At 52.3% G+C, this 19072-nt stretch overlaps 1 protein-coding gene across 2 annotated transcripts in view; it reads left to right on the forward strand.

Annotated features, from left to right (window-relative positions):
* Positions 1-19072, forward strand: part of KLHL29 (kelch like family member 29) — a 359330-nt gene that overhangs the window by 324086 nt on the left and 16172 nt on the right. For both annotated transcript variants that reach the window (XM_060186640.1, XM_060186641.1), the window contains exons 6-7: positions 13723-13861; positions 18558-18760. In XM_060186640.1, the coding sequence (XP_060042623.1) occupies positions 13723-13861; positions 18558-18760 (342 nt within the window). The remainder of the gene's footprint in view (positions 1-13722; positions 13862-18557; positions 18761-19072) is intronic.

Raw genomic sequence — 19072 nt, forward strand, 5'->3', positions numbered from 1 at the left:
GGGAGAGAGAGGGGAGGGAGAGAGATGGAGGGAGAGAGAGGGGAGAGAGAGGGAGGGTCTAATGCCTCACCTTGACTGCACAGGTTTGTCTTCTGAAGCTCCATGTCTTCTACTTGACGTCTACAAATGAGCTGGAGAATGTGCCCAGGCAGACAGCACACACGGGCCACCCTTGTCACTAGGATTGAGTGCCAAGCCACCTGCCACCCCACACAGAGGGACACAGAGGGACACGCAGTCCAGCCCTCAGGAATCACAGCGCCCCCCACCCCCTGCAATCCTCAGGCTCCCCTCTCTCAGCTGAGGCATGAGAGACTAATGGGGTGGAGGTGACAGGATTGGGGGTTTCAGTGCCCCAGTCCCTGGGGCGGGGGTGGGTGGGCATGAGTTTGCTGACAGAGCTGTCTGTTCTGGGGCGGGGGGTGCAGTTCATGCCACTACCTGTCATGAGCCTGGGCACCCTGCCTACGGCTCTCACCAAGAAGTCATAGGCAGCTGCTAGCAGGCGGGTGAGTGATTTGCAAGGGCCACCAGAATATTTGCATAAACACATGTATGGAAGTATGTATTTATTTGCATTCATTTGCAGAAATTGCCGGCTCTTTGAGCTGTCATTCCTTAATTTTAAAAAAAAAAAACTTTTTTTTCAGTAAATTTCTTTGAGCTCTGAGCACAGATCTGGACACTGGGATGTGGGAGAGGGTGGTGGGCAAAACCAGTGTTGGGCCATAGGACCAGAGGTTTTCAGCTTTCCCTGCATGCACTCGAGGGTTCTAGGAAGCTTCTAGAAATCCTAGTGCCTCGATCACCTTCTGACATTATTGAATCAGAAACTCTAAAGAATGGGGTGAGCAGTGTAATTTTTGAAACTCTCTGGGGAGGGAGCCTGATGTGAGAAGGGGGGGTGTTCAAGATTTAGAATTAATGCCCTGGGCAAGTCCAGGGGAGATCAAACCAGCCTTGGCCTCCATCTGACGACCAAGCATTTCCATCACCTGTCTAAACCCTCCAACGTACCAGACGCTCAGAATGTAAATGCAGTGAGGGTGTGACGCACCAGTCCCACAGCGGCTGACCCAGGGCTGCTCCTCCTGACCTTGTCCCCCCAGGTCACCCAGGAGAAGTTCTTAGCAACCCCCCAGGCCAGGGCTCCCCCGTCTGTCTGTTCTGTCTGAGGCACATGGTCCTTTCTCCTGCAAGATGACCTGCAAGCTGTTGCTCCCATCGCTGCCCAGACACCCAGGAGGTGGGCGTTTGCAAGGGCAGGCCAAGCATTCCCGCACAAGCCCAGCCCTGCCTGCCTCCCTTGGCTCCTCTCCAGGATGGGAGAGAGAGCCAAGCACCAGGGCTGGCAAGCTGCTCCCCCTGCTGGGGGTACCTGATGGCCCTCCTTGCAGTCGCTCCCAGAGTCCTGTCCCCTCTGCTGCGTCTCCTCCCTGTGGAGGCCAGCCATCCACCTCGCCCCAGGCCGTCCACCATATGGTTCAGACTCCTGAGTCCTGGGACCCTCCAGGCTTTCCTGCCCCTGAGCCTTTCTTTGCTCCTTTGAGCCTTTCTTTGGCTGCTTTCCTTCCTCTGGGCTGTCAGCTCCATCCTGCCCACTCAGCCCCTGCTCTTGCCTCCTCCTCTATGCCATCTTCCAGGCCCTCCATCACTTCCTGAAACCCGTTCTAGACCACAGAGATGGAGGAAGTAGAGGAGAGGCAGAGGGGAGTAGGGTGGAGCTTCCAGTGGCAGCCAGGCCAATTCAGCACCTTCCTCTGCTGAGCCTCCCTTATGTGGAACAGGAGGAGTCATTCCTGGCCAGTGGGGAACCCCAGGGCTTGGTTTCCTGACCCCCTCTAACTCCTAGACAGCTGTTCCAAGAAATCCTCCTCAGGGCCAGGCCGTGACACGCCCCGTGGAGCACACACATTGCTATGCACAAAGACCCAGGTTCAAGCCTCTAGTTTTCACCTGCAGTGGAGAAACTTCACAAGTGATGAAGCAGTGCTGCAGGTGTCTCTCTTTCTCCCTCTCTCTTTATCTTTCCCTGCCCTCCTAATTTCTGTCTAGTCTCTTTCAAAAATTTATTTTAAAAAGAAAGAAAGAGGGGGCTGGGCGGTAGCACAGTGGGTTAAGAGCACATAGCGCAAAGCGCACAGACCGGCATAAGGAACTTGGTTTGAACCCTCGGCTCCACTCCTGTAGAGGGGTCGCTCCACAGGCAGTGAAGCAGTTCTGCAGGTGTCTCTCTTTCTCTCCCTCTCTCTGTCTTCCCCTCCTCTCTCAGTTTTTCTCTGTCCTATCCAACAAGAACAACAAGGGCAACAAAATGGAAAAAAATGGCTTCCAGGAGCAGTGGATTCGTAGTGCCGGCACCAAGCCCCAGCAATAGCCCTGGAGGCGGAAGGAAGGAAGGAAGGAAGGAAGGAAGGAAGGAAGGAAGGAAGGAAGAGAGACAGAGGGAGAAAGGAAGGAAAGAAGGAAGGAAGAGAGAGGAAGAAAGGAGAGGGGAAGGAAGGAAGGAAGGAAGGAAGGAAGGAAGGAAGGAAAGCAAATGTTCTCCCCAGCCCCCCCCCCATGACCTGGTTGCAGTCCCCTGGGAATAGGACTGTGTCCTCACCTAGACCTCCCATCACCTCTCTCACCTGCACCCAACAGGGAGCCAGCAGGGCCAACACTGTAGAGTGAGAGAAATGCCAGGAAGCCTGGAGACAGCTTGTCTTCGAGGAGCTGCAGCCCCAAAGGTGACCTCCTCCACCTGAGCAGGCAGACACCACATGTGGGTGACAGGGAAGCTCCTTGCATCTCAGTGAACCCCCCCCAGCACCCCCCCCCCCCAATGGCCCAGCCATGTCCCTCTCGGGAGGCCTGGGTCCTCCTGTGTATGACACTAACCAGCAGACCTGACTTCTGACTCAGTACCAGCACCCAGCCACCTGGGGGCGCAAGTCCACTGTCTGCCTTTAGTGGGCTGGGGAGTGCTGTCATTGTCCATCACGGCCGTGACTTGGCGTGAAGAAGAAAGGACACTGGAGATGTGAAAAACAGGACCCACTCCCAGGCTTTCTGTGTCCCTGAGATGGCAGGAGGTGGCATCATTGCTGCAGTCCCAGCCCTGGCCAGGTCCCTCAGAGACATCCCCTCCGGGAGAATGCAAAGACCACAGTGAGATGGAGACCCCCCATGTGCCCCCAGGCTGGGGAACACACAGGCTGGGGAACAGGGGCTGCCAGTCCCCTCTGTGCTCCGGGGCTCCGAGCAGCCACTAGCCCCTGACGTCTGCGGTTTCCCTCCTTACCTGGGTAACTGAGCTGAGTCCGCTCCCGGCTCTGGTTCACTAATTCTTGCAAAGCCTTTAAAACTATTGATTTATCTGCAGGGACTGTGGTTCTCGGAATGTGTAGGAGCCCTGACTTCTGCTAAAGTGGGCTGGGGAGTGCTGTCGCCCTCTCTCCTTCTCTCTTTCCTCCCTGTCCCTTCCTCCCCAGCACCCTTTCTCACCCCTTCTTGTGCTGTGCTGTCCCCTCCTTTACAAGTGGCTGACTTTTCCAAAATCCTCACTGACTGGAACTGTGAGGAATTTCTTTTTCTTTCTTTCTTTCTTACTTTATTTCTTTCTCCCTTTCTTTCTTCCTCTCTTTTTTTCTTTCTTTCTGTGGGACCAATACCTTGCACATCCATCATTTCACTTCTCCTGCCTAACTTTTTCATTCTTTTTATTTCTGAGAGAGAGGGAGAGACCCCATAACACCAAAGCTTCCTCTGGTACTGGGCATGGCATTCCCATGCGGTGCTGGGACTCAAATCTGGACTATGCATGTAGCAAGGTATGCTCTCTACCCAGTAAGCTATCTTCCATTCTCCGCCACACCCCTTAAATTTCGCTACACAGGTTGTAAAGATATGACCGGTCAGCCCTAGTCTAGTGACCACAGCTCTGCTGACAGGAGCTCCTTTACCTCAGCTCCTATGGGGATGGAGACTTGGCTTCCCATATCCTCCCCCACAAAAGGGGGTTTCTACTGTGGAGCAACCAGACAGACTGTGTCCACAGATGGCCCTACCACCATGAGACCATGTGCCCCATGAGGGTAGAAGCTGATGGGCTTCACAGTCCAGGGTTTGGCACACAGGTATGCCCAGTCAATTATCAGCTAGAAATGATGAATAGCAACCTTCAGGAGCCAGGTGGTGGCACACTTGGGCACATGTTATCATGTGCAGGGACCCAGGTTCAAGTCCCCAGGCCCCACCTGTAGAGGGGGTAGTTTCTTGAGCTGTGAGGCAACTCTGTATGTGTCTCTTTGTCTCCCTCTCTATCTCCTCTGCTCTCAATTTCTCTGTCTCTATCAAATATTTTTTAAAAGATTTAAAAAGAAGATTAAAAGGCCTGGTGTTGGCTCACCTGGTTGAGCACACAAATACAGTGCAAAGGATCCAAGTTGGCCCCTGCTTCCCCGCTGCAGGAGGGAAGCTTCATAAGCAGTGAAGTAGGGCTACAGGTCTCTCTCTCTCTCTCTCTCTCCCTCTCCCTCTCCCTCTCCCTCTCCCTCTCCCTCTCTCCCCTCTCCATTTCTTTCAGTCTCTATACAATAAATAATAAATGAATATTTTTCTTGTTGTAGTTATTGTTGTTGTTATTGATGTCCTTGTTGTTGGATAGGACAGAGAGAAATGGAGAGAGGAGGGAAAGACAGAGAGGGGGAGAGAAAGACAGACAGACACCTGCAGACGTGCTTCACTGCCTGTGAGGTGACTCCCCCGCAGGTGGAGAGCCCGGGGCTCGAACCTGGATCTTTACGCAGGTCCTTGCGCTTTGCACTACATGTACTTAACCCGCTGCGCTACCACCCGACTCCCATAAATAAATATTTTTAAAAACAGAAGAGCATTTTAAAAAAGACGAATAACCTTCCTCGTCAACGGCTGACTCCTGGCTACAGGTGACAAAGCCAGCAGTCACTGGGCATCCTATGCACTCCCTGGGGATCCCCTCAGCCCTCCCCTCCCACCAGGTATCTCCCAGCCCTCCCTCCTGCAAGGCCCTTCAGCACCACCTGTGGTTCTTGTCTGGCCTCTGGCTGTGGACCTGTTGTTCCCCACTGAGCTGCAATGATCTGCTTCTGTCCTTGCAGACTCCTGACAAGTGTGCTTCAGCTTGTTTGCCTGAGACATTCAGAGGTGGGGCATCAGAGTGCCCTGCCCCCCCCCCCCCATGCTCTTCTGAACCTCATTTTGTTTGGGGAAAGGAGAAACAGTCTGCCTGCAAACCCGCTATGCCTTGAGCAGCTGTCCTGGCCTGGTGGCCCCTCCCAACAGCACAGGAAGCTCTGTTTGTGGAAAGTCACCATTTGTCCCCACACTGTCTGCCCCATCAGGGGCTCCCATGCCTCGCCGTAAATTATGCTCTGGGCGTGTGACACAGTCTTCGCTGGGCTTTCTCAGTATATTTCACAACCGCTCTGAGTTTATAATTTTTTTCAGGTCCTTCATCAACTAGGTGTCATAAATACCCCTGGAATCGGGATCATTTATCATCGAGCTGGGTGCTCACTTGAGCTCTGGGAAAAAATTATTTGGCCGCACAACCTTTCTCGGGGCTCTGATTTAATGGACTCCTCGGCTGCAAAGCCACTGGAACGCGTGGCTGTTTAATATTTGACATCTCTTCCTCTTTATTACTACCTCAGACAGCCCTTCCAGTCCAGCTGGAACAAGCCCATTAGTCTCTGACAAATAACTTGTGTCATTGGGTGAAAAATATGCAGAAGTTTGCCTGCAACTTCATCTCCGGTCTTGGTTCTGTTTGTGGCTTCGATGTCCCCTGAACAGAGCATCAAGCCGCAGGGGGAACCCTCTCCAGTGTCCCCTCCCCCACCTGATATGACACTACCTGCTGCAGGGGGTCAGAGAGCCAGTTGCCCCGGAACCGCTTCAGGAATGAGAGGGGCAACAAGAGAACTCACCTGGAAGTGCATGTGCTTTGCCATGCACATGACCCAGGGTGGTTGGGTGTTTTGTTTGTTTGTTTATTTTTTTGTGACCCAGGTTTAAGCCCCAGTCCTCACAGCACTGGAGGAAGCTTTGATGCTGAGTTGTCTCTGTCTCTTTCAATCTGCTCAGAGCAGTGAAGCCTTGGCAATAACAAAATTAAAAGGAACGGGGCAAGTAGAGATAGGGACTTTGGAGATGTCTAGCTGGATGGGGAGAATTAGCTACGTAGCAGCACTGTTCACGGGCACAGTAAGCTGGAAGCTGAGTCAACCCAAGTGTCCTGCAAATGAGTGAAGAAAACAAGGATTATGCTTCCAAGAGAGGAGTGTTCAGCCTAGATAAGGAAGGAACGTGGGCCAGGGAGGTAGGACAGCAGTTTGTGTAAGAGACTTTCATGCCTTGACTCAGAGATCCCAGGTCAAAGCCAAGAGAGCTCAATTAAAAAAAAAAAAAAAGGAAAGGGGGCAGGTCATGCATACCAGGTTAAGCACACACAGTACAGTGCCCAAGGACCCAGGTTGGCGTTCCTGGCCCCCACCTGCAAGATGAAATCTTCCCAAGCAGTGAAGTAAAGGCTGCAGGTGTCTCTCTTTCTATCTTTCCTCTTGACTCTCAATTTCTCTCTGACTCTATTCAATAAATAAGTAATAAATAAATAAAACAATTATTTAAAAGGGGGAAGGGGACTAGGGAGATAGAGGTTCTTCAGAAGGCTCTCATGCCTTAGGCTCCAAGGTCCCAGGTTCAGTTCCTGGCACCACCATAAGACAGAGCTGAGTAGTGTACTGGTCTTTGTCTCTCTTTATCTCTCTCATTAAAATGAAGTATAGAAGGGCAAGGCAGTGGTGCACCTGGTTAAGCGTGCACACACACACACACTGCAGTGTGCAAGGACCTGGGTTCAAGCCCCTGGTTCCCTTTAGGGAGAGAGCTTCACAAGTGAAGTAGAGCTACAGGTATCTCTGTCACTCTCCCTCTCTACCACCTCTTCCTCTCTCAATTTCTCTCTGTCTCTATCCAATAACAAATAAATAAATCTAAAAAAATAATAAAGTATTGGGGCAAAAGGAGAGAGAGAAGGAAAAAACAGGAAAGAAACAATAAAAAGAGGAGAGAGAGAGGAAGACAGAGGAAGAACATTCTGACATTTGCTACAATATGAATGAATCCTGAGAATATTCAGCCTGTCACCAGGAATCAAACACTGTCTGCTTCCATTGATAGGAGATGCAGAAACTATAAAAAATAAAAAAAATTTTAAAAAGGTGCCAATTGCTTCAGGGACAAGAAGGCAGGGGCAGGGGGAGGTGTGTCCCGGGTACTCTCAAGATGCTAATTGGATATACAGCCACATAAATCACTGGGCACTGGCAAGTGGCTAGGATGGGGAGATTCACCATTAAAAGGAAGTAAATACGAGAACTCTCAGAAGGCTAGAAGTGGACCTACCCTATGATCCTGCAATTCCTCTCCTGGGGATATATCCTAAGGAACCCAACATATCCATCCAAAGAGATCTGTGTACACATATGTTCTTGGCAGCACAATTTGTAATAGCCAAAACCTGGAAGCAACCCAGGTGTCCAACAACAGATGAGTGGCTGAGCAAGTGGTGGTCTATATACACAATGGAATACTACTCAGCTGTAAAAAAATGGTGACTTCACCGTTTTCAGCCCATCTTGGATGGACCTTAAAAAATTCATGTTAAGTGAAATAAGTCAGAAACAGAAGGATCAGTATGGGATAACCTCGCTCTCAGGCAGAAGTTGAAAAACAAGATCAGAAAAGAAAACACAAGTAGAACCTGAACTGGAATTGGTGTATTGCACCAAAGTAAAAGACTCTGGGGTGGGTGGGTGGGGAGAATACAGATCCAAGAAGGATGACAGAGGTCCTAGTGGGGGTTGTAATGTTATATGGGGAACTAGGAAATGTTATGCATGTACAAACTATTGTATTTACTGTTGAATGTAAAACATTAACTCCCCAGTAAAGAAATTAAAAAAGAAAAAAAGGAAATAAATAAATGAAAAGGCCAGGGGAATGGCTCAGTGGTAGACTACAGGCCTCGTGTGTATGAGGCCCTGATTTCCCTCTCCAGCACCGAAATCGTCATCATCATCATCATCATCAAGCTGAAAAAGTGAAGGAGAAATTGACTTGTCTGACCTGGAGGGTGCGTCCCTGACCCTTGTCTCCTTGGCTCTTGGGACAGAGCAAGCAGTTGTATGAGTCTGTGGCTTAGCATATCAGTTGTCTGTCACTCACACGGCTGAGTCCCCACTGAGGGCCACAGGGCTATGAGACCTGCCTCTTGGAGCTCACTGACCAGAGCAGAACTGGACACGGATGTCAGGAGCCACCGGGGTTGTTTTCAACATCTGTTTCTTCTTTACTTTTTCTTTTCATTTTTTATTTGTGATTCATAATTCGTTCCAATGCTGTAAGACTGCAGTGGATAGTTCTGTACACCATACACATCACCCGACTTCTGTGTCCCCACTCTCCCACCTCCCAAAGATAATCACCATAGTTCTCCCAAAGTCTTGGAAATAATTTGCTTGTTTTTTGCTTTTGTTTTGGTTTTGTTTTTGTTTGAAAGTTCTTGTGTGTCAGATCTGTAGATTCCACATCTGAGTGAAACCATCCAGGAGTTGTCTCTCATTTCCTCACTCATTGCACTGAGCATCTTCTCCTCCAGTTCCATTCATGTTGTACTGAAGGATACAGTATCATCCTTTTGATGGCAGAATAGTATTTCATGAAATATATATCCTATAACTTCTTTAGCCGGTCATCTATTGATGGGCATTTCGGCAGCCTCTACTCTCTGGCTATTGTGAATAATGCATCTGTGAACACAGGGGTGCATACGTGCTTTTCTAGTCAGTGTGAGTGTCCTTAGGATAAATGTCTCTGAGTGGTATTGCTGGATCATGAGGTACTTCCATGTTTATTTGTTCAGGGCACTCCATTCTCCATTAAACATGTGTATCTTCAGTGACTTGGGTTTCGATCCTGGTCTATACTGTAATTCCACCTCTGTGTGCTGGGGCTGGTGGGAGCGGCCCCTCTGGGCTGGCTCCTGTCTGCTCCTGCACTCTCCTGCCAGGGGACAGACAGCGTCCTGCAAAGCCTCTTGCTCCACTCACCAGGCCCTTCCTGCCACAGCCCATGGGGCAAAGCAAGTCAAGACTCAACAGGCCCATGAAACTCAACCCTCGGTGGAGGGTCTGCAGAGGGTTTACAGCTCTCCCCCACCCCCCACCCCCCACCAGCTCTATTCTATTCCAGATCCTGTGCTGAGTTTTTGAAGTTAGAAACAGAAATAAGGGGGGGCCCAGCGGTGGTGCACCTGTGAAGCGTACATATTACCATGCACAAGGACCCGGGTTCGAGTTCCTGATCCCCACATGCAGTGGGGAAAGTTTCACGAGTGGGAGTGAAGCAAGTACTGCAGGTGTCTATCTATATCTCTCCCTCTCTATCTCCTCCTCCCCTCTCAATTTCTCTCTGTCCTATCAAATAAAGAAAAAAAATACTCAGTAAAAAAGAAAGAGAAGGAAACAGAGAGGAAAAGAGAAAGAAATAAGGGCACACCTTGAAGGAGACAGATATGTACATGAAGAGTGAGAACTCAGAGAAAGTGTTAAGATCTGGGTCAGAGGGGGCTGGGCGTTAGCGCAGTGGGGTAGGCGCACATGGTGTGAAGCCTAGGACCTGCATTAGGATCCCAGTTGGAGCCCCCAGCTCCCCACCTGCAGGGGAGCGTTGATTCACAAGCCATAAAGCAGGTCTGCCGGTGTCTATCTTCCTCTCCTCCTCTCTGTCTTCCCCTCCTCTCTCGATTTCTCTCTGTCCTGTCCAACAACAATGACAGCAATAACAATAATAACAACAAAAACAAGCAGGGTGAATGCGCTCCGGGAGCAGTGGATTTGTAGTGCAAGCACCGAGCCCCAGCAATAACCCTGGAGCGAGGAAGAAAAAAAAAAAAAAAAAAGATCTGGGTCAGAGACACAATAGGCAGAAGGCAGGGGATGTGGGCGGAGGGTGAGGGGCATCTGGGGCACTGTCTTGTGTTACCTGGAAGGGAGGGGTGAGTGATGATTAGCCAGATGAAGAAAGGAAAAAGAAAGAGACCTGCAGAGTAGAAGGGAGATGAGGAGAAACTCATCTGGGTGCAGTGGGGTTCAGTGGGGTGTGCTGGTCTGCTGTGGGGCTTGGGGAGGTGGGGTTCACAGAGGACCTGCCCCCCCTTTACACTGACCTTGCACTTAGTGCCTTGCTGTGGGAAGAGAGCTGGTGTATGCCTTCTGCCATGTGGTCCACGCAGGGGAGGGGGCGCCATGGAGGGCCCAGGGCAGCCCTCTGTTGGAGACGGGCAAGGGCATAGAGTCCCATAAAAGTCGCGGAGACCAGAAAACACTTCCTGCTGCCCGCCAACCAGGGATCAAGGCCAGGGTGGAGGGATGCTTTTCTTGAGGCAGGACTGGATGGGCAGGTGCCTGGGTGGCGACTCCCCAAAATGCCAGCTCCATCTGGGCACGCTGCCAACTGGGGCAGGGCTCCCTACCTGGTCGGTGCCTCCAGCCTGCTGAGGGTCCTGTTGGGAGAGAGAAATCGCCTGGGAAACACTTTCAGAAGCTGAACATTTCTGGTTGGGGGAAACAGCATAATGGTTATGCCAACAGACTCTCCTACCTGAGGCTCCAAGGTCCTAGATTCAGTTCTCAGCACCACCATCAGCCAGAGCTGAGCAGTCCTCTGGCCTCTCTGTCTGTATCTCGCTTGCTTGCTCTCTGTATTTCTCATTTACAAAACTAAATAAATATTATATTTTTTTTAAAAAAAAAAAGTAATAGAGATAAGCTAGTGGTCCAGGAGGTGGCACAATGGGTGAAGCACTGGGCTTGCAGGCACAAGATCCCAAGTTCAACCCCTGGCAGTGCATATGCCAGAGTGATGCCCTTGCTCTCTCTTCTCACCTACCGTGTTAATAAGTAAATAACAGGGGCCCGGGCAGTAACGCAGAGGGTAAAGTGCATGTGGCGCAAAGCACAAGAACCAGTATAAGAATCTTGGGTCGAGCCCCCAGCTCCCCAGCTGCAGGGGTGTCGCTTTACAGGCAGTAAAGCAGGTCTTCAGGTGTCTGTCTTTATCTCCCCCTCTCTGTCTTCCCCTCCTCTCTTTCCTATCCAACAACAACAACAACAGTAATGGCAACAACATTAACAGCAACAACAAGGGCAACAAAACAGGAAAAATGGTCTCCAGGAGCAGTGAATTCGTAGTGCAGGCACCGAGCCCCAGCAATAACTCTGGAGGCAAAAATAAATAACATAGCATAGCTTAACATAACATATTGAAGAGAGAGGAAAAGATTCACTAACAGGGGAGCTGTGGGGAGGGGCGCTTTCCTCCTCACATGGGCCTGGAAGAAGCTGCCAGGTCCAGAGAATTGGGGCCAGGGCAGTGCCAGGGCAAGCCCTAAGCCACCAAGAAGCATGCAAGGTAGGTGGTCATGGGATGTGCGGGGGCCCGGAGACAACTTCCTGGGACCTGCAGGCTTTCCCATGCCGCAGGAGTGACCCCGGACATGGCAGCCCCTGTGCCTCCTTGCCTGGCCTGGCCCCTCCCCCACTCCCGGGAACTCCCCCACCTAACATCAGGGATGCTGGTTTTGCAGGTTGTGTGGTTGTTTATTTATTTTACTTATTCCTTTGAACCATACCCAGCCCATCTCGCATCCCAACCCCATGCTTGGTAGCCAGTCGTCTGCCCCACTGGCCCTGGAGAGCTTGTGCTGTGGTTCCCCGCTGGTTTCTAGTTGTCTGTGATAATGTATTCTTTATGTCTCCAAGTGTCAGTATGGGATCCTTCTCTTCCCCCCAACCTTTCAATCTCTAGGTTTGATTGTGGTTTTTTATTGTATTTGGTTGGGGGGGCAGGTGGAGTATCTTTTGGGGCAGGAGGGGTTGGGGGTGGCATTTGTGGTCCTCCCAGTATGTGTGTGTGTGTGTGTGTGTGTGTGTGACTTCTCTTGACTGTGTGTGTGTGTGTGTGTGTGTGTGTGTGTGTGTGTGTGTGTGTGTGACTTCTCTTGACCGTGTGTGTCTGTGTGTGTGTGACTTCTCTTGACCATGTGTGTCTGTGTGTGTGTGTGTGTGTGTGACTTCTCTTGACCGTGTGTATGTGTGTGTGTGACTTCTCTTGACCGTGTGTGTGTGTGTGTGTGTGTGTGTGACTTCTCTTGACCGTGTGTGTCTGTGTGTGTGTGACTTCTCTTGACCATGTGTGTCTGTGTGTGTGTGTGTGTGTGTGACTTCTCTTGACCGTGTGTGTCTGTGTGTGTGTGACTTCTCTTGACCATGTGTGTCTGTGTGTGTGTGTGTGTGTGTGCCTTCTCTTGACTGTGTGTGTATGTGTGACTTCTCTTGACCGTGTGTGTGTGTGTGTGTGACTTCTCTTGACCGTGTGTGTGTGTGTGTGTGTGTGTGTGAGACTTCTCTTGACTGTGTGTGTGTGTGTGTGTGTGTGTGACTTCTCTTGACCGTGTGTGTGTGTGTGTGTGTGTGTGTCTGTGTGTGTGTGTGTGTGTGTGTGTGTGTCTGTGTGTGTGTGACTTCTCTTGACCATGGGTGTGGGTGTGTGGGTGTGACTTCTCTTGACCATATGTGTGTGTGTGTGAGAGAGAGAGACTTCTCTTGACCGTGTGTGTATGTGTGTGTGTGTGAGAGACTTCTCTTGACCGTGGGTGTGTGGGTGTGTGTGTGTGTGAGAGAGAGAGACTTCTCTTGACCATGTGTGTGTGTGTGTGTGTGTGTGACTTCTCTTGACCGTGTGTGTGTGTGTGTGTGTGTGTGTGTGTGTGTGTGTGAGACTTCTCTTGACCATGGGTGTGGGTGTGTGGGTGTGACTTCTCTTGACCGTGTGTGTGTGTGTGTGTGTGTGTGTGTGTGTGTGTGTGAGAGAGAGAGACTTCTCTTGACCGTGTGTGTGTGTGTGTGTGTGTGTATGTGTGTGTGTGTATGTGTGACTTCTCTTGACCGTGGGTGTGTGGGTGTGACTTCTCTTGACCATGTGTGTGTGTGAGAGACTTCTCTTGACCGTGTGTGTGTGTGTGTGTGTGTGTGTGTGTGACTTCTCTTGACCATGTGTGTGTGTGTGACTTCTCTTGACCATGGGTGTGGGTGTGTGAGTGTGACTTCTCTTGACCGTGTGTGTGTGTGTGTGTGTGTGTGTGTGTGTGAGAGAGAGAGACTTCTCTTGACCGTGTGTGTGTGTGTGTGTGTGTGTATGTGTGTGTGTGTATGTGTGACTTCTCTTGACCGTGGGTGTGTGGGTGTGACTTCTCTTGACCATGTGTGTGTGTGAGAGACTTCTCTTGACCGTGTGTGTGTGTGTGTGTGTGTGTGTGTGTGTGTGACTTCTCTTGACCATGTGTGTGTGTGTGACTTCTCTTGACCATGGGTGTGGGTGTGTGAGTGTGACTTCTCTTGACCGTGTGTGTGTGTGTGTGTGTGTGTGTGTGTGTGTGTGTGTGTGTGTGTGTGTGTGTGACTTCTCTTGACCATGAGTGTTAAGCCAGTCTGGCCAAGCAACAGTATCAAGTATTTTCTTATTTCTCTACTTCTTGGAAGAAAAAAAAAAAGGATTTTTTTTAATTTATGCAAAAAAGAAAATCAAACAAAACCTCTTAATGGGAACCTGGGCCTGTCTGTCTTCTCTGTTCTGCAGAAATGTTGAAGGAATTGAACCAGCAGCGCAGAGCGAAAGCCTTTACAGACCTGAGAATTGTTGTTGAAGGCAGAGAGTTTGAAGTCCACCAAAATGTTCTAGCTTCCTGCAGCTTGTATTTCAAGGACCTGATTCAAAGGTTTGCCTTCCTTCCAGCTGTGGTCGGGTCTGTTCCTTTGTAGGACGCTTTTGTGTCGCTTTTCTCCTCCCCTCTCTTGCAGGTGTCCTGAAGTGTGACTCCCTGTCACAGAGCCAGTAGCCATCTCTCCTCCTTCCCTTCCCAAGTGCCCCCCCACACACACAGCCTCAGAGCAGCCACCCCTCCCCCTCCCTGTCCCCACACAGCTGCACTGGTCCCCAGAGCCCTCCGACCCACCACCGCAGTGACTGACACCCCTGGCCCTCCCCACCCAGAGATCCAGAGGTCTCAGTGGCCCACGGGCACTCCCATAGACTCAACTCTAAGAGACCACTGCAAACTGCCCCCGCCCCGGGCCAGCCCAGGGTCCCCCCGACCCCATCACTGTCCTCTCTGCTGTTGATGGTGCACTTAAACCAGGAGAGCACATCGACCAGACTGTCCCACATTGGGAACCTGGGGTGGGGGTGGGGGGCTGCTTTTCCCCAGCCCGGGGCAGGGAGCACAGACCTGTAACCAGAGCATGTCTGGACTCTCGTCCACAGAGCCTGGGTGGGCGCCATCTGAAGTCAGGCCTGGGTGTCCTAAACACGGCCTGGCTCAGCCTGGGTGCCCCTCCCCTGCTTCCCTCTGCCCCCACCTGCTATTTGACCAAAACAAAACAAAACAAAAAAACACACAGTCTTAAGGTGCATGAGCATCTTTTACTTTCTTTTTTCTTTTTTCCATTATGTCGATTTTATTTTGAATTTGTCTGCTTCATACCCTTGCCAAGAAGTCAGGGCCACCTTCTAGCTCCTTAGAGAGTGGGGAGCCCTAGAGGGGCCACCCCGGGAAGCTCCCGTCTCTCCCACCCATCAGCAGATTAATGCCGCTGCTCACTTTGCCTTGCAGCCTCTCGGGGCGGACGCTGAGCCGGGACTGAGCTCAGAGTGGGAGGCCAGGACTTCTGCTTGCTTCCCAATGCCGCGTTTGGAGTGGCCCACTAACCCCGGAGTGACTGTGTTTTGTTTCAGGACGGCACGCCGGCTGGCATCCCCTCCCGATCCACTGTGTCCTTTCACTCAGAGCTGAGCTGCCCAGCGTGTGAGCCTGGCCATGCAGGAAGGGGGAAGGCTCTTGGTGACTTCCGGCAGGGGTCTCCCACCCTCAGGGCTGGGGGGTGCTCTCTGTCCTAGTGCAGGTGTCAGGCCATGGGCTCTGAGCTGACGGGGCATATCCGGTGGGCTCTCTCTGGCCAACAGGAGATCTTTGTGCTACCAGTCACCCAGCAATTGTGGCCTTCAAGAGCCTCAGTCCCCATCCACCCCGCACCACTTTGAGAACACCTAGGAGGCAGGACACAGGGTCAGATCTTTGCTGAGTGACAGTCCAGCCCCGGGCTGAGAAGACATGGGCCAGAGGACTGTCTTGAGGGACCTCCCATGGAGAGCCAAACTCTCACACACAACAGTAAAGAGAACACAGCTAGGAGGGGCCCAAGGCAGTGAGGGCTCCTTGAATGGGTAAGTGGAAGGAATGGGCCGCCCTGGGTGATCTGGAATGCGAAGAATGTTCTAGAATGTTCCAGGCAAGAAATGAACTGCTCACGTTTGGGCATAAGCGCTGGGCATGTGAGATGGATGACATTCTCAGACATGAGAGCAAGTTGGAGTAAGGTTGGGTGAGTGGAGCCTGAGTCACCCCAAGGTGACTGCTGCAGTAAGGAGGGGAGGCCCACCTGGCAGTGGCAGGACTGGTACGCGTGCCTCAGTGCCCTGACAGAAAGTGGGTGCTAGGACTGAAAGGCAGTCCCCTTGGGACATAAGAGGCCAGGAGACCACACTTGTCCAGTGACCTCAGGCAGATCTTCTCTGTAAAACAGGAGGCTGGGTTGGTGCTAGGGGCAGTAGGTTCAGCCAGGGAGAAGCTTCCTGAGTGCCCCTACCAGGACCTGAGAAGAGGGTGGGGGTCACAGGGAGAGAGGCAGACAAGATCGGGAAGGTGCAGATTGAGTCTGACACGTGTAGCCTGAAAGCCCGGGGGACACTGAGCGGACAGGCAGGCAGAAGACTTTCAAGCCTGGGGGTTTGCCACCCAGAGAGAAGGGGTGGTCTATTTTCCCTGGGGGCTCTGTGGGGAGACCTGGCCCTGCCCTGTGGGGGGAGGGGGCTGCCCTCTGCTATCTCCAGGCCTAGAGGGGGCAGTTCTTCCTACATCCTCCACCCACCCCCTTCGGGACCCATCCTCACTGCTGGGTCGAACACCGAGCAAACTGTCCACTCAACCCAGGCTCAGCTAAGAATCCAGATGTCTCCTAGGTCTCAAGGCCCCAAGCCCCTCAGCTCAGCCACCCATCTGCTGCCCCCCACCCCGGGGACCCTGTCACCTGGCCAAGGCTCCAGGCTGACCCTCACTCCCCCATAAGTTCTCTGGGGAGGCCATGGTAGTAGCACCCCATCCACCACCACCACCTCCCACCCCCAGTCTTCCCTTGTCATTTCAAGCTCTGAAGAGGACCAGACCCAGCCACAGAGAGCCAGGATGGGTTTACCACCACCCCAGAAAGCATCCCATTACCTCAAGAAGTACCCAGTTTCCCAGATGAAAGATGTGAGGCCCAAAGCAGTCTAAGTAACTGTCACTCTGGGACTTGAACTAAGGTCATACTTCAGAGCTCGTGCTGACCCAGAGAGCTATGACAGTGACAGCCAGAAGAGTCCCTAATCTGTCCCCAGAGTCTTCAGGGAAGAGAGTAAGCACAGACCTGCAAGGAGAAAGGGCGGTGTGTGCACTCACCGCTGACAGAAACAATTCTAGACTGACCACAGGATCTGCCCAAGGAAAACCAACCCCCCCACCCCACCCCACCCTGGATGGTCACTTGTGTCACAGGCCCTGTCCTCAAGAGGAGACCCCAGATGCTTCCAGGTCCCTCTGGGCCCCACCTGAGTCTATGGGACTTCCACACACTGGCAGAGAAGGCCCAGCTGGACTGGGCAGCCAGAGGGCAGCGGACAGAGCCCCAGGCTTTTGTTTGCGGGGTCCTGGGCCCACAGCATCCCAGGTTCAAAGTCAGTCCCCTGCTCAGGCCGTAGGACTGTGTGGGCAAGGCCACGGAGCCAGGTCCTGCGAGGAGAGAGGACATTGCTGGCCTGGCATGGAGAAGGGTCTCATAGGAAAGGCCTAGCGTCTGTCAAGGAAACACTCACAGGACCCCCACCCAGACCCAGCCTCTTGTTTTGCAGAAGAGGAACCAGAGGGCCCGAGAGTCCCCTAGCCCCCTGCTCTCACAGACAGGAGCCCATTTCTCTCCGGGGTCACCAGCTCATCTGCCTGGCACCTCACACCCCCCCACACCCCCCTGCCAGCCACAGGTGCACCCAAGGGACCAGTCACAAGATGCTCAGCCTCCTCAGGAGCAGGGGAAAGATGGAGGGCGCCTCCAGGCCCCCACAGGAAGTCAGACCTGTGAGAGCAGCCCCCAGCCGGCAGTCCGGGAGACCCCGCCTCCCGCCTCCCGCCTAACTCCTCTGGGTGTGTTTTTCTCCCTCCTGGTCACCTCTGGATCGGTGTTGGGTTTTGTTTTGTTTTGTTTTGTTTTTTGGTTGTTGTTTGTTTGTTTTTTCTGTTTTTGGTTTTGTTTTGTATTTTTTTTACTATTGTTATTCTTCTTAGTTTTGTTTTACTATTATTTTTATTTTTGCTTCATCTTATCTGTTTCCTTCTAGGTCCAGATAACGGCCGCCCGGCCTTAGGAGCCTTTTACCATGGTTTTGTGCTTCCATAGACACCAGAGATATAAACATTTGATATATCTGTGTCCCTCTTTGCTCCCCCCCCCACCCCACCCCCACCCCACTTCACAAGCCCAATGATGCACACTCTACATGCAGGCCACTCTGACCTCTGACCCCGTGTTCCATGTGGCAGGAGGGTCCCGCCCCAGGCCAGGTCCCAGGTCATGGCTGCTGGCTGTCTGTGGCGGAAGTCCTTGGTTGTTCCTCTCCTCCTCCTCCTCCTCCTCCTCCTCCTCCTCCTCCTCCTCCTCCTCCTCCTCCCTGCCTCCTCCTTTTCCTACTCCCCCTCCCAGCTCTAACCATTCTGTCCATCTATCTTGTCTTGTCCTCAGTTTCCAAGCAATGTCACCAAGGGCTCCCTTTCCATGCCTAAAAGGAAACAATATGTCTAGTTGGATAGGGCAGGGTTGGAGTCAGGGCTCCAGGACAGCTGGGGAACCCACCCCCATGGACTCCAGGGAGACCCAGCAGCGTGGTCCCAGCTGGCTTGGATGGCCTCCCAGTGTGGGGCAGGGGGTGGGGGGAACAGAGGGACTGGACCGTATTGTTTCCCTTTGAGGCCCCTCCTGGTCCTCGTCCCATCCACAGCTCATGCTTTTTGATTTGCATCTTTTTATTAATTTTTATTTGCATGGACATGCCGAGTAGTGATAAGCAGGGTTCTCCGTTCTCCCGGGTACCTCTCTGGCTGGACTCTTCTCTTTCAGCTCCCACATGAGGTGGTTAGGCTCAGGGTCCCCTGCTGTACCCCTCGCCCCTCGGGTCCTGAAAGGAAGGAAGGAAGGAAGGAAGGAAGGAAGGAAGGAAGGAAGGAAGAGAGAAAGAAAGAAAGGGTGCGGCGGCAGCAGGAAGGAAGGCAGGGAGAGGTGGCCCTGGAGAAGCCGGGCGGGTGAAGACACCCCGGTCTCTGTGCCTAGGTCGGTGCAGGACAGCGGCCAGGGCGGCCGGGAGAAGCTGGAGCTGGTGCTGTCCAACCTGCAGGCCGAAGTGCTGGAGCTGCTGCTGGAGTTCGTCTACACTGGCTCCCTGGTCATCGACTCGGCCAACGCCAAGACGCTACTGGAGGCTGCCAGCAAGTTCCAGTTCCACACCTTCTGCAAAGTCTGCGTGTCCTTTCTTGGTGAGCCCAGGGGCACAGGCGGGGCAAGGGGCTGGGGCTGCTTGCAGTGGCTTCCTGTGAGTGGCTCTGGTGGGGAGTCACACGGGGATACTCCAGCAGCTGTTCCATGGGACGCAGGCTCGGAACTCACTGCCCTGTTCTGGAAGCACTGGACAAAGGAGTGATGAACTGTTGGTCCTTTTCCTTTGTGGCATTATTATTTTTTAGAGAGTTTATTTATTTATTTGAGAGACACAGAAGAGAAAGACAGAACGAGAGCAGCAGGGGCAGGTGACAGTGTATCCAGTTGAGTACACACGTTACCATGCATAG

This window comes from Erinaceus europaeus, chromosome 3, assembly GCF_950295315.1.
Source record: "Erinaceus europaeus chromosome 3, mEriEur2.1, whole genome shotgun sequence".
Taxonomy (NCBI): domain Eukaryota; kingdom Metazoa; phylum Chordata; class Mammalia; order Eulipotyphla; family Erinaceidae; genus Erinaceus; species Erinaceus europaeus.